At 37.6% G+C, this 14,371-nt stretch overlaps 1 protein-coding gene across 3 annotated transcripts in view; it reads left to right on the top strand.

The window, feature by feature from the left end:
- Window positions 1-641: 641 nt before the first annotated feature.
- Window positions 642-14,371, top strand: part of si:dkey-234i14.2 (heterogeneous nuclear ribonucleoprotein C) — a 156,956-nt gene continuing 143,226 nt past the window's right edge. For 2 of the 3 annotated variants that reach the window (XM_061881334.1, XM_061881326.1), the window contains exon 1: window positions 642-769. In XM_061881334.1, the coding sequence (XP_061737318.1) occupies window positions 748-769 (22 nt within the window). In that variant the 5' untranslated portion in view covers window positions 642-747. Of the gene's footprint in view, window positions 770-856; window positions 929-14,371 lie in introns of all 3 variants that reach the window. The other variant, XM_061881342.1, reaches the window with a different exon arrangement.

Raw genomic sequence — 14,371 nt, 5'->3', positions numbered from 1 at the left:
GCTTTTGTGCTACGTCCTTTTGTTAATAGTTCATTGTCATTTCATGCCATCGTGCAGGTGTTTTGTTTCATATTTGTATTTTGTAGCCAAGTTCTATACCTCCTTGTGGGCGCCCTTAGTTTGTTTATTTTTGTATTTATTGTATAAATAAACAATAATGTATCTTAATTCACGCCTGGCTCGTCCTGTAATCCCTCTGCAACGAAGGAGCAAAACAAATCCACGCCATAGTCCTAACAACTCCCAAGATGAGGTTCCACAGTAGTATAGAAAATGGGTTATTTCATTTTTTATTTTTTTTTTTTTACTTTTTAACCTGGCAGTAACGTCACTTGGCATTCACGCTATTTCTTGTTGTTCCTTTAATGCATCTGTGAGTCAGCTTATTGAGTCTCCTCTCTCCCTCCCAATGTTGTCTGTTAATCATGTTTACTATGAACTGAGTTTGTTCCTACAGTGTCAGCAAACGTGAAGTGAGAATGAGCACAAAGCTACTGCATGTTCTCTCCTGTTACTCCGTGAAAACCCAGTGCACCCTCTCCAAGGTCCTCCCTCACATGGAACAGCCCAGAGCACCCCTGTCCACCCCTGCTGGAGAAAACACATTTGGTACATCCCAGTGGTGCTTCTCTTGCTGGCTTGACACTGACTCAGTAGTATCTCTGAGTTCGGTCAGATACGCATGGAAAAGAAGTCCTCAGTGAGCATCTTTTATCTTAGCCTTCTTGCTTGCGTCGCATCCCTGGTATGACCCTGTTCAGTCCAAGATGTGAGTAGAGTTCATCCCTGTGTGTCTTCTGTGCATGCATCATTGTATTGTATACATTTAAAACACCCATTCTTTTTCAATCCACAGAACCTTCCTTACTTTTGCATCCCTGCTGCTTTATGTGGCTTGCCTCCAATCTTCACATTAATCCACATTAAGGTGATGGTGATAGAATACTTAATAGGAGTTTATGAACATGAAGGGAACCGAGCCCGACCTGTGTCTAACCATGGCAAGGTCAGCAGGCGCCTTGTGTTCAAAGGTTGGAGAGACACTGTTGCAGATTTAATTACACAAAGGGTGTCTTTTTGTAAAAAATCCCAATATTGATCATCTTATTGCTGAGCACAGTTTACAGAAGAGTTAGAACTTTTGAGCGAGCGGAGGAGCAGCGCTCTCCTCTGTAAGGATGCCACAAAGTGAATGACAACGCAAGAGAAAGTTATATATTGTCTTGGATGTTCGTACTAAATATATTTGTTGTTGTGTTTGCTGCTGATGATACATTTATGGAGGCATATTTTTTTGTTTTGCCTGACATGATAATTTACAATTTGAAGATGTTTCATAATATAAGTTGTTAATTTTTATATGAATTTTATGAAGACATACAAAAAATATATATTAGTTTTGAATTGGATCATTTTGTAATTGTTGCAGTTTTCTTCATTATTTCTCAACTGCTATTACTACTCTCGTAGTTGTTGTCTACTGTAGATGTTGTGTTGCATATTTATAGTGCTGTCAATTGATAATGTTTTTAATCACACTTTTGAATTTGGATTAATCATGTTAACAATCACTGTAAATTACTTCCATATATTTCTCCTTAAAAAGACCCCAATCTTTAAAAAAATCATGCTATTTTGTTGTCATATCATACTATATATTTTTTTAAATGTTTTATTTGAATGCATTTATTTTATCAAAAAAACGTTAACGGTTTTATTGTAAGTTCTTTCAGAGTTTTTTCTTTTAAGTGAAATGTGCCAGTGAACACACCAGTCTGAGTTTTTTTTACTCATTTTTACCTTGGCGCATGCGTTTAACTTGCCGCATAAAAACCTGTATAATCGCCTTTCAGGCCACAATCCGTGTATAGGGGTATGTGCCCTCAAAATAAATTAAGTGATTAATCTGCATTTTTGTGATTAATCACAAGAGTTAATACAGTACACAACATTCTACAGCCCTGTATGTCATGTTAATTAATCTAGTTTTGCACAACATTTGAAGGTTTCTGCAAAGTTGTTGCCAAGTTGTTGGCATCAAATGTAGCTGAAGTGAAATAGATAGTACAATCTCTGCTGGGTCTTCGCTAAATTAGATTATTCAGATATTCTCGTTTGTTAGTTTTATTGATTAATTTTATACAGTATTTGTTTTTGGATGATTGGCAGAATTATATTTGAGAGAATTACATTCTGACTATGTGACTGAAACAGTATTTAGGTCAGCTGCAAGTTAGAACATGTCACTTTCATGCTCCATTTATTTTTTTTAAAAAAGGATGATTGGAAATTATGTAAATGATTAAAGAGCAGGGTTCTAACCAGTGCATAAAAAATGAGGCAAAAACGATAACTATAATGGGAACAGGGTTTGTTTTTTTATCAGATCACATTATTATTTCATCTCCCGCACATCAGCAGCTTCAAAGCGCGCATATTAATAAGCATACAGTGGCAATTTACAGCCTTTTATGCATATTATTTTGTGCAGAACATATATTGGGTGGGAAAAAAAAGTTTGCACATGTGAATACTGCTTCCTATCTTAACATATTTTAGCTAAAATATAACTGAAGCCTTACAGGGGTTGCTTGATTAACCCCAGCAGGGAAACCAAATTGTGTTGAGAGTGGCCATGAAGGTCAAATCAGTGATAAAGAGTTCTGCTTGCACACATGATGATGAAAGAAGAGAGCGTCATTGACTCTCTCACGTATGAGAGTAACTAATGAGTTACTCAGTAATTATACCTGTGGTGAATTTAAAACCAAACTTAATCTTCAATTAAAAGGATTAAATATCCATGAAAAACGTGTGAGTCCACCTATCCATATTAACAAACAATGAGAACATGTGTATAAGTGGAGAATACGTACACTCTCAGCACATTACTTCATGCCAAAACCATAAATACCATTTTAGTGTACAGCTTTACAAAAATAAAACAAAAAAATCTTTCCCAATGCATTATCAAGATGATTGAGTTCACAAATGTTCATAGGCCTTGCAAAGGTCTGAAAACAGACAGAGTGGAAAATTGAAGTTTATAGCTTACATTTGAGAAAGGAGACATCAGAGACAGTTTATTTTTATTTCAAAATCCATAAATCACGCAAAATATATGCCGGCATCTACACTCATTGGAGAAATTTTATGATCTCCAAAACATATTTTAGTTCACTCAGGGTGTAGTAGAGCATACAAATGAGCAGGGCTGCCATTGGCTGAATTGGGGCCCTGTGCAGAATTTAATTTAGACCATACCTGAACACTCTAACCACCCACCCCAATTAAAGAACAAATTCAAACTTTTGTATTTGTGTAAAACACTTTTATACTGTTTTACTCAAATTTATTTTGATTCATGATTTAGACCAGTGGTTCTCAACCTTTTTTCAGTGATGTACCCCCTGTGACCATATTTTTAATTCAAGTACCCCCTAATCAGAGCAAAGCATTTTTGGTTAAAAAAAAAAAGAGATAAAGAAGTAAAATACAGCACTATGTCATCATTTTCTGATTTATTAAGTTGCATAACAGTGCAAAGTATTGCTCATTTGTAGTGGTCTTTCTTGAACTATTTGGGGAAAAAAAGATAAAAAAAATACCAAAAAAACCTGTTGAAAAATAAACAAGTGATTCAATTATAAATAAAGCTCTCTACACATAGAAGTAATCATCAACTTAAAGTGCCCTCTTTGGGGATTGTAATAGAGATCCAACTGGATTCATGAACTTAATTCTAAACATTTCTTCACAAAAAAAAATCTTTAACATCAATACTTACGGTGTCCACAATAAAATCCAGCTGTCAACACAAAATATTGCATTGTTGCATTTCTTTTCACACTTTATGAACGTACATTCATATTTTGTTGAAGTATTATTCAATAAATTTATTTATAAAGGATTTTTGAATTATTGCAATTTTTATAATATTTTTTGAAAATCTCACGTACCCCTTGGCATAGCTTCAAGTACCCCCATATGAGAACCACTGATTTATAAGTTGTATCACCGTTGGATACATAAGTTGTATATTTTTTAATTGAAAAAGGATTGTAATTAGTCTGTTACAAATAACAAATACTAACCTGGATCTACATGTTGAGTCCGTCTCTCACCAGCAAATGTGCTGCTGCTGCTTGATGGGTGAATAGATGGCTCACATTTCATCTTTGCATGTATTTTAATGCTAAAGTAATTTTCCATCCATCCATTTCCTACCGCTTATTCCCTTTCGGGGTCGCGGGGGGCGCTGGAGCCTAGCTCAGCTACAATCGGGCGGAAGGCGGCGTACACCCTGGAGAAGTCGCCACCTCATCGCAGGGCCAACACAGATAGACAGACAACATTCACACTCACATTCACACACTAGGGCCAATTTAGTGTTGCCAATCAACCTATCCCCAGGTGCCTAACATGCAAACTCCACACAGAAAGATCCTGAGCCTGGGATTGAACCCTGACTACTCAGGACCTTCGTATTGTGAGGCAGACGTACTAACCCCTCTACCACCGTGAAGCCCCTAATTTAAATGTATTTTTCTTTAATATGTATGTATATATCTATATTACAGACAGGTTACAGAAAGTGAACAAAATGATAAATGTTTTGTACTTGTATAGCGCTTTTCTACCTTCAAGGTACTCAAAGCGCTTTGACACTACTTCCACATTTACCCATTCACACACACATTCACACACAGATGGAGGGAACTGCCATGCAAGGCGCTAATCAGCACCCATCAGGAGCAAGGGTGAAGTGTCTTGCTCAGGACACAGCAGACGTGACGAGGTTGGTACTAGGTGGGGATTGAACCAGGAACCCCCGGCTTGCGCATGGCCACTGCTCCACTGCGTCACGCTGTCCCAAAAGCATCAGTAATAGCTGTGAAATGAAAAAGGACTGGGAATAAATAAACACTGCTTCTTCCTACTCCTTTTTGGACATGCTGAACTTTGTGTGACATTGTAAATATGTGTTGTCTCATCGTGTAATCTTGTTTCCATGTTTCAAATAAACATGAACATAAATTTGCAGATCTTCCAACCACCTGCATCGGGGATCAAACCCAGTATCCACTCTAACACGGCACCTCAAAGAAAACGGTGATGATGTCAAAGTTGTGCTATTATATTGTTATCAGTGACATAGCAGGAATGGGCTTGGAATAAGTTTGTGGTTATATTTCATATGAATAGAGATGGGATTTGATAAGATTTTTGCTGTTCCGATTCCACTTTTCATTCTGCTTAACGATTCGGTTCCGTAACGGTTCTCTTTTCCATTCTTATTTTGGAAAAATATCATGATCCTTGACCCGGATCATGTTTTTGTTATTTTCTGTTAGTTTTGGACTCTCTTAGTTCCTCTTGGTGTGCACCCTTGAGTTTGTTTAATCACCTTGGCGACTGATTATTTTCACCTGCTTCTGATTGGTGTTCAGGATGCTCACCTGTTCCCTAAGCACTAATCAAAGGCATTATTTAAGCCTGCCTTTGCCAGTCAGTCGGCCTGGCTTCTTTAGTTGCTTCTAGCTTCTTTTACGTGAGTAATGCCTGTCTGTAGTCCATGCTAAGTGTTATCCCTAGCGTCCAGTGCAATCGGCATTATTTATCCTCTGGATTATTTTGACACTTGACACTAGTTCGAATTTTGAGAATAAATTAAGTTCCTACCTGCACGTCCTGTCCGGAGTGGTCCGTTTGCATCCCGGGGGAACGAACCTCACACGTAACAAAAAAAGAGAAAATGGGGCGGATTAGCATCCATTTGGTTTAGTTTAGAGGTAACATGGCCTTACAGAGCCAACATTGAGCTCTCAAGAGGCCACTTATGTAGTAATATGATAAGAAAAGGAAGAAAAAAAATTTGGGAAATAAATGTAACTAATTAATATTGTTTTGTAGAATTTATTCATGTACAAATCACACAATTTTGTGACATTGAGTAACATGTGATATTAACTTACATGCAAAGTGAGATACGCCCAGTCTTTATTATTTATAATTCATAATCTGTGTGGAGTTTGCATGTTCTCCCCGTGACTGTGTGGGTTCTTTCCGGGTACTGCGGCTTCCTCCCACCTCCCCGAAAGGGATAAGCGGTAGAAAGTGAATGGATGGATGGACAGTTAATGAAAACTTTGAATTGAAACTCTCAAAAAATGTATGGTTTCTAAAACTGTAAGCCATTATGATCAAAATTATAACCAATAAAAGCATGCATGTTAATACAACAATAGTTTCACATTTGAAGTCAATTGCTGACAGGAATGGACTTGTACACCCTATTCTAATTCATGAGTTTCACCTGTATAATATATTGACTGAGAAAAACCTGGTTGCAGGAAAACATGCAACTTTTCTCTGACCTACCAAAAATGCAAACTTTTGACCACAAACTTAGTCGCTGCTCGGTGACATTCGTCTAGCAGCAGACGTGAACTGGAGCTGCCCGTCTCAGAGCCAGTGAGAATTTCTTTCTCATCATGCTCATATAAATGAGAAGGCATTCATTTCAAATTGAACAAATAATAGCGCTAAGATGATAGGCAGTGAGTTAGTACCTGTTGTACTCAGATGACATGCTGGCATCACTGCTGCCTTTGTTTAAATGGGAGCGGTTCAAAATGTGACTTTCATTTATAATTATTGCATGTTGTGTGTTCAAATGTTTCAGCACATTGCTTGTACGTCCTAGCAGCCTTATACGTAATTATTAGCACCATCATTTCTTGTAAAATCTAGTCAACTGAAGAGTTTTGGCTGCAATTTTAAGATCTGACGTCATTGTACGCAACGTCACCCCCACCCAGAAGGATTGATAAGAATTAATACACTGGGAACCGGTTCTTGTTGAGAACCGGTTTTCCATTCCCTAACCCTACATATGAACAAACCTGTTATTAATTCATTGACATTTTACATGCCCCTTTTTACGCAAATTTGATTGATTGATTGAAACTTTTATTAGTAGATTGCACAGTTCAGTACATATTCCGTACAATCGACCACTAAATGGTAACACCTGAATAAGTTTTTAACATGTTTAAGTCGGGGTCCACGTTAATCAATTTATGGTAGCCGTACGTGCAGGGCGTGATCTGCTCATCTGCAATTTAATATTAGACCCTTGACTAAAAAGGAAAAAAAACCCACCGTTGAGTCAGTTTGCATAACAAAGAACTAGTCACATCAGCACATCAATCAGAACAAACACTTTAATGTGGTTGAACAAACATTTATTTGCGTTTGTTCTTGATAAAGAACTGCGCACACTATAATGACCCCTTCTGTTTGCTCCGTTCCACCATTTAACACAGGGGTGTCCTAAGTCTAGCCTTGGGGACATTTGCACGGCGTAAATTTGTATTTTTAATGATCTGCAATAGATTCAAAGGAGATTACAAAGGACGATTAAGACCACAGAAAATTAAATGGATAAAAATGTTTAATATTACAGGCTGTAACAATGATGCTAAATGGAACCCCAATTTACAAACTTAATTGGTCCTTGAAAAGGGTTGAAATAAAAAAGTTTGTAGTAACTCCATTGAAAACAATACAAATATGAATAATGGGTTGGACCCTCGACAAATGTTATATTTTATAAAAAAAATTCATATTCAATAAGGAAGCCAAACTAGCAGAAACAATGTTGAGAACTTGTTCAGTTAGTCCGTGACTCTTGACATTGAACAACTCAAACACCTACGTTTAGTCACTGTTGGGTTCTGATTTTGATTTGATCATTGAATTTGGAACATTTCTCAACCAATATTCCGCATTTCAAACACAACACTGAAACAACATGTTTTGTTTATCTTTGTTCAATGTCGTGTTCTGACAATGGTTTGACCATTGTCTTATGTAATCTTCAAGATCAAACCTGTTTGAGTATACAGTACAACATGATTATAAACATGTTATTACTGAATATATGTGTATACAGTAATTGTTTCCTTTCTGACTAATAAAATAAACCAAAACAATAGGTCTTTATATAATTCTAAACATAGTCCGGCTCATAAACTTATAAAAAAACATGTATTAATTTAGAATTTTACAGCCATATTTGATGAACTTTGCTGCTACATTCCTGCAATGTTTTGTGACCAGCAACGACTCGAACACGCACCTGATGGCGCAATAAATGGAAAACAAGAATACACAGAACGACGGAAAAAAAAATGTATTACCCTAATTTTGGCCAAAATCTTGATTAGCTTCGGACCAAAAATCACGGAGAAGTTGTGACTTGTATGTGAAGTATGTGACTCCTTTAACAGCCAGGTCACTACAATGAATAGAAATAAAAACATAAGTCCACAGTATTTTCTTGGGTAGTAAAGTGGGATTGTGACCTGTTTGAACGATGCCCTCTTGGCAGCCACCTGACATTTAACTCCTGTAAAAGTTGAAGAATATCAAAGTAGACCCTGCACATTTCTATTTTTTTCTGTTTGCAGCTTTTGGTGGAGTGTATCAAGTGTTTGTTGGTGTGGAAATCTATTATATAAAACAATGTTAAAAAAAAAAAAAGTAATCTGAATGAGAGCATTTTGTTATACAACGGTCTAATTTGCTATCAATTGATATGGAAATAAACCTACCATAATATCTGCACAGTTTCATTATTTGTCATCTTAGTCGGAAGATGTAGGTGTACCTCGAATTATTGAGGATTTATGGGTCTGATTTGCATATGTGTTGACCTTTTATTCAACTTTCTCTGGGCTCTACCGAGGATGTATGTCACGCCTATAAATCTGGTTTTATGTTTGATCATGTTTTGTTTTGTTTTCTGGACTCTTGTTCTTTTTTTTCACTTCCTGGTTTGTTTTTGTTACCATAGCTACTCATTAGTTTCCACCTGTTTCCCCTAGTCACACCCCGATCATCAGCCTCTCACACCTGTTTCTAGTTACCACGGCCACTATTTATGTCACTTGCTTTCTGTTTATCCTTCCGGGATTTTTGCATTCTGCCTCATGCCTGCATTCTCGTACAAACCTTCATGCCTTGCCACGCTGCTAAACCTTTGGACCACCCCACGTAAGATCCGTGTATTTTTTTCGCCTAAGTGCAAGTTTTTGTTTATTGAGTATCTTTGTTAGCATATTTTGTTTATTTATAGATAGCCATGCCATTGTGCTGTTTTTGTTAAAGTTTTAGTATAGATTATTAGCCGCCACCAAGCGCGTTCTTTGTTTTGCCTTTTTGTATTTTAGTAATAAATAAAATGTACTTACATTCATGCCTGACTCGTCCCACATCATCTTTGCATCGAGGAAGCACAAACAACCACAGTTCCGGCATAACAATGTCATTGTGGTTTGTGCAGCCCTTTGAGACACATGTGATTTAGGGCTATATAAATAAACATTGATTGATTGATTAATTAAATGAACTTTCACATGAATTATCTCGTTATTCTTGTTTCCAGTGAACTTAACGCGGTCCCTATGACTCAAATGGTGAGGCATAACAAAATCATAGTGTAAGGGAATCGGTCGGCAAATAAGCGTTAAAACAAGCCAATTTATTTTATGTGTCTTTTTGTTGCTGATCTCTATAATACAATCAGCGATTTCAGTGAGTGTGGTGCACGTACGGCTCAGATGTCAGCAATGATGATGCACCAGTGGAGAAACCGCAGTTACCCAGCGGGTCACCTCTGTTAAGCTCCAAAGTGTTGCAAATGTATTCCTGCTATGCTAGGCAATGGCAGACATGTGTCTTTTTGCACGCATTTGCAAAGCACACTTAATTAATTGTAGCTCGCAGCCATTTGAGTGCTGCACTCTGCAAGTGCTTGTGCAGTTGGCCGAGTCACACTCCATCAGCGTCCATCTGTCCATGTCTTCCTCTCATCATCACCCCTTTCAAATCACTGTTTACTACATCACAGACACAAAGCTACCAGCAGCATAGAAGCACAGAGTTGCACCATTGTAACACGCATGGATTGGTAATAGAGCGATAAACAAAGGAAGGCATTTGGGATGTGAATCGCGGCAGACAAAAACAAAGGTGAACAGCTGGCTGGGGATGACAGGACTAATCAGCAGTAAGTGCTAGGAGGTGAATGTGAAGGACAACCTCTGTCAGACTTGGCCACCCCTTCAGTCATTAGCATGTTAAATGGTGGCCGACAGAATTGATATTTAGTGAAGTACGAAAACAACAACAAAAAACAAGTCTATGAAATAACGGCTCTCCTGTTGGCTTTTTGTTGTTTGGTTATGCATGGTGTTGTTATGTGCACATTGTGTAATATTTATTTCCAATTTTTTGTTTTTTGTTGTGTTTACTTTTGTGGCTGTATGTAGAAATGCACTGCTGGCGTGGCAGCTGGTTGCATCAGCTTTGTGCCCTTTGAATATATTGTATGTTAGTTTTGTTCTTTGATGTTTTCCTCTTGTTTTCACGTGTCTTTTTTACCTTATTTTATGTATCTGCAATGCAACCGCAACTTTTCCATTGTGGTATAAACAAGTCCATCCTATCCAATCATGTCCTGTCATATCCTAAGACAAGTATGTGGGGGCGGTATGGCATAGTGCAGTGGTTCTCAACCTTTTTTCAGTGGTGTTGAAAATTGTTTTAATTCAAGTACCCCCTAAACAGAGCAAAGCATTTTTAGTTGAAAAAAAAAGAGATAAAGAAGTAAAATACAGCACTATGTCATCAGTTTCTGATTTATTAAATTGTATAACAGTGCAAAATATTGCTACTTTGTAGTGGTCTTTCTTGAACTATTTGGAAAAAAAGATATAAAAATTACTAGTGGTTAAATTATAAATACAGATTTCTACACATAGAAGTAATCATCAACTTAAAGTGCCCTCTTTGGGGATTGTAATAAAGATCCGTCTGGATTCATGAACTTAATTCTAAACATTTCGTCACAAAAAAAAAATCTTTAACATCAAGATTTATGGAACTTGTCCACAAAAAATTTAGCTGTCAACACTGAATATTGCATTGTTGTATTTTTTTTCACAGTTTATGAATTTACATTCATATTTTGTTGAAGTATTATTCAATAAATATATTTTTAAAATATTGTTGAATTGTTGCTATTTTTAGAATATTTTAAAAAAAATCCCACGAACCCCTTACCCCATACCTTCAAGTACTCCCAGGGGTACGCGTACCCCCATTTGAGAACCACTGGCGTGTTGGGTAGAGCTTCCGCGCCAGAAACCTGAGGGTTGAAGATTTGCTCCCTGCCTCTTGACATCCAAATCGCTGCCGTTGTGTGCTTGGGCAGGACACTTCACTCGGTGCCATGCAAACTGGCAGCCTCACTTCCATCAGTCTACCCCAGGGCAGCTGTGGCTACAAATGTAGTTTACTACCACCAGGTGTGAATGAATGATGGGTTCCCACTTCTCTTTGAGAGCTCTGAGCATCTAATAATAGAAAAGTGCGATATAAAATCAAATCCATTATTATTATTATTATTATTATTATTATTATTCGAAGTGGCCCAAACAGGGTCTGCCTCATGTTGCGTTAGCCTAGCATCAGTGCCAAGGTTACTTTTGTTAAGGTTGCCAACTACCCCTTGAAAAACATAATCTCGTATTTAGAAAGAAAAATGTGTACTTGTATCTTTTTACCACGGAGCCCCTAGACATGGAGAAAAAAAATGTTTTGCGAGATTTCGCAAAAGGTTTTTTTTCCTGTCAGTGAACCGGAAGTGAAACAGACAAAGCGATGGAGGAGCCTCCATCATCCGTGGGAGAAGTTTATTGATTTCTATTCTAATTTTCTGCGATGAGGTGGCGACTTGTCCAGGGTGTACCCCGCCTTCCGCCCGATTGTAGCTGAGATAGGCGCCAGCGCCTCCGCTACCCCAAAAGGGAATAAGCGGTAGAAAATGGATGGATGGATGGATATTCTAGTGTTGGCCTAACATATAAAGACATCAAATCCTATTATGGTCCCACAACAGAGGACAGATGATGGGTAGGTTCCCGCAAGCTCCCGCTCCTCCATCGCTCTGTGTGTTTTACTTCCGGTTCACTGACATAGGAAAAAAAACTTTTGCGAGATCTCGCAAAAAGTATTGCGAGATCTCGCAAAACATCCATGTCCCTTTAGGGGCTCCATATTTTACAACGTATACAACAATTGTAAAAAAGGTACACTCTGTCTCAATAGGGGCACCAAATGTTTAAATTCAATAAAAAAAATGTAACTGCTATAGTTACAATATTTAACTCATCTTCCTCAATGTCAAACGGTGCATCGTGGAAGACGGCGGCGGTTTTAGTGCTTTAAAAAATGCAGACAAACGAGATGGCAGCGTGCAGTAAAAAGGGGATTTTTTGATTAAACAAACAAAACAAAAAGCGAGAACAACAGGGAAGTGGTCTGAATGGACAGACTATGAAAGAAACAAAACAAAATGCTGGAACACAGCAAAAACACTTAGTAGTAAATGTAGAGCGAACGCATCCACAAAGTACGAGCGTAATTGGGTGCGCCATGAAAAGGATCGTCGTTAGTCCCCACAGAATAGAGAATAATGTCCCGACAAACCAATAGTGTCGCAAGCTCAACTTGAATAGTGCTAATTACAAACAGGAAGCAAGTGTGTGAATCTGTGCTCAGAGAGAGATGTGAAGTTGTTGCGAAAAAACACCAACACAAAAAGAAGTGCCACCAAAATAAGAGTGCAGTACAGGAACTAAAACTAAACACAGAAGAACACTAACAAACGCAACATAACACACATTATTTTTCTCACATTTAGCTATTCTTCACATTTAAGGTAGAAATGTAGTGGTGAATGAAAATACAACATCTAATTATTAAAACTACATCTAAATCCAACTACAAATGTTAAATCCGTCCATCCATTTTTTTACCGCGTGTCCCTCTTGGGGTCACAGAGGCGGTTGGAGCCTATCCCAACTGCATTCGGGCTGAAGGCGGGATCCAAATGTTATATATACTATACGTGCTGAATGTAAATCTTATGTTCAAATGTTAAAGGTAAATATTAAATATACATGTTTAGAAACTATGCAAGTATCACACTGTTCCCATGCAATAGACATGGTAAATATAATCCGTCAATCAATCAATGTTTATTTATATAGACCTAAATCACAAGTGCCTCAAAGGGCTGCACAAACCACAACGACATCCTCGGTAGGGCCCACATAAGGGCAAGGAAAAACTCACCCCAGTGGGACGTTGACCATGATGACTATGAGGAACCTTGGGGGCCGAAAGCAATGGATGTTGAGCAGATCTAACATGATATTGTGAAAGTCCAATCCATAGTGGATCTAACGTAACCATGAGAATCAAGTCCAAAGTGGATCCAATATAGTAGCGAGAGTCCCATAAATGTGATCTCTAAATACAAATGATGAATCTAAATTTTAGATGTAAATGATAAATATAAATCATAAATCAAAAGAATATGTTATGTCTAAAGTGCAAGTATATAGCTAAATAGTGAGAAAATATGTGAATATCCCACCATTCCCGTGCAATATAAATGTTGAATATAAATGTTAAATCTATATATAAATGTTAAATTAAAATTATATATATAAATAATTAATATAAATATACATGTTAAAAAGGAACTGCACTTTATTTGGAATTTTGCCTATAATTTACAATTCTCCCGAGAGACAAAAACTCATAGTTTTATCTATTTATTCATGTATTTATTTTAATGCATTCTAACTCGTAAATAAATGTAAATTAAAGTCCACTTATAAAGGAACCAATAGGAGCCATGACTTCATTGCTTCTATAGGGGGGCGCTAGTGCCTATCTTAGCTACAATCAGGCGGAAGGCGGAGTACACCCAGTACAAGTCGCCGCCTCATCGCAGGGCCAACACAGATAGACAGACAACATTCACACTCACATTAGCACACTAGGGCCAATTTAGTGTTGCCAATCAACCTATCCCCAGGTGCATGTCTTTGGAAGTGGGAGAAAGCCGGAGTACCCGGAGGGAACCCACGCAGTCACGGGGAGAACATGCAAGGGACGCAACTAACATGTGAAAAAAAAAACCTTGCTGTATTGATATCATGAGCTGGTGAGCTGATTTTTCGCCTGGGCACTCGGTAAAGTTAATTTCTAAATCATAAATCCTAAAAGTCGGCATGCCAGTGAGAGCAGACATTGTACAGTAAGTGATTGTTTTATTATGTTTCTTGGCTCTAGTTAAGTCCGCAGTGAGTAATAATCAGTAATGTTGTTAAATGAAAAAGCGAGCGTTGCGATGCATTTTTAAAATAAATGCCTAAAATGAGCAAAATACATAAATATTACATGTTATTTTGAATGGGCCTGGTTGTACATTACATACATACTTAGAGTG

This window comes from Nerophis ophidion, linkage group LG02, assembly GCF_033978795.1.
Source record: "Nerophis ophidion isolate RoL-2023_Sa linkage group LG02, RoL_Noph_v1.0, whole genome shotgun sequence".
Taxonomy (NCBI): domain Eukaryota; kingdom Metazoa; phylum Chordata; class Actinopteri; order Syngnathiformes; family Syngnathidae; genus Nerophis; species Nerophis ophidion.
Note: the sequence above shows the minus strand (reverse complement) of the source record. Positions and strands in the feature narration are given on the sequence as shown.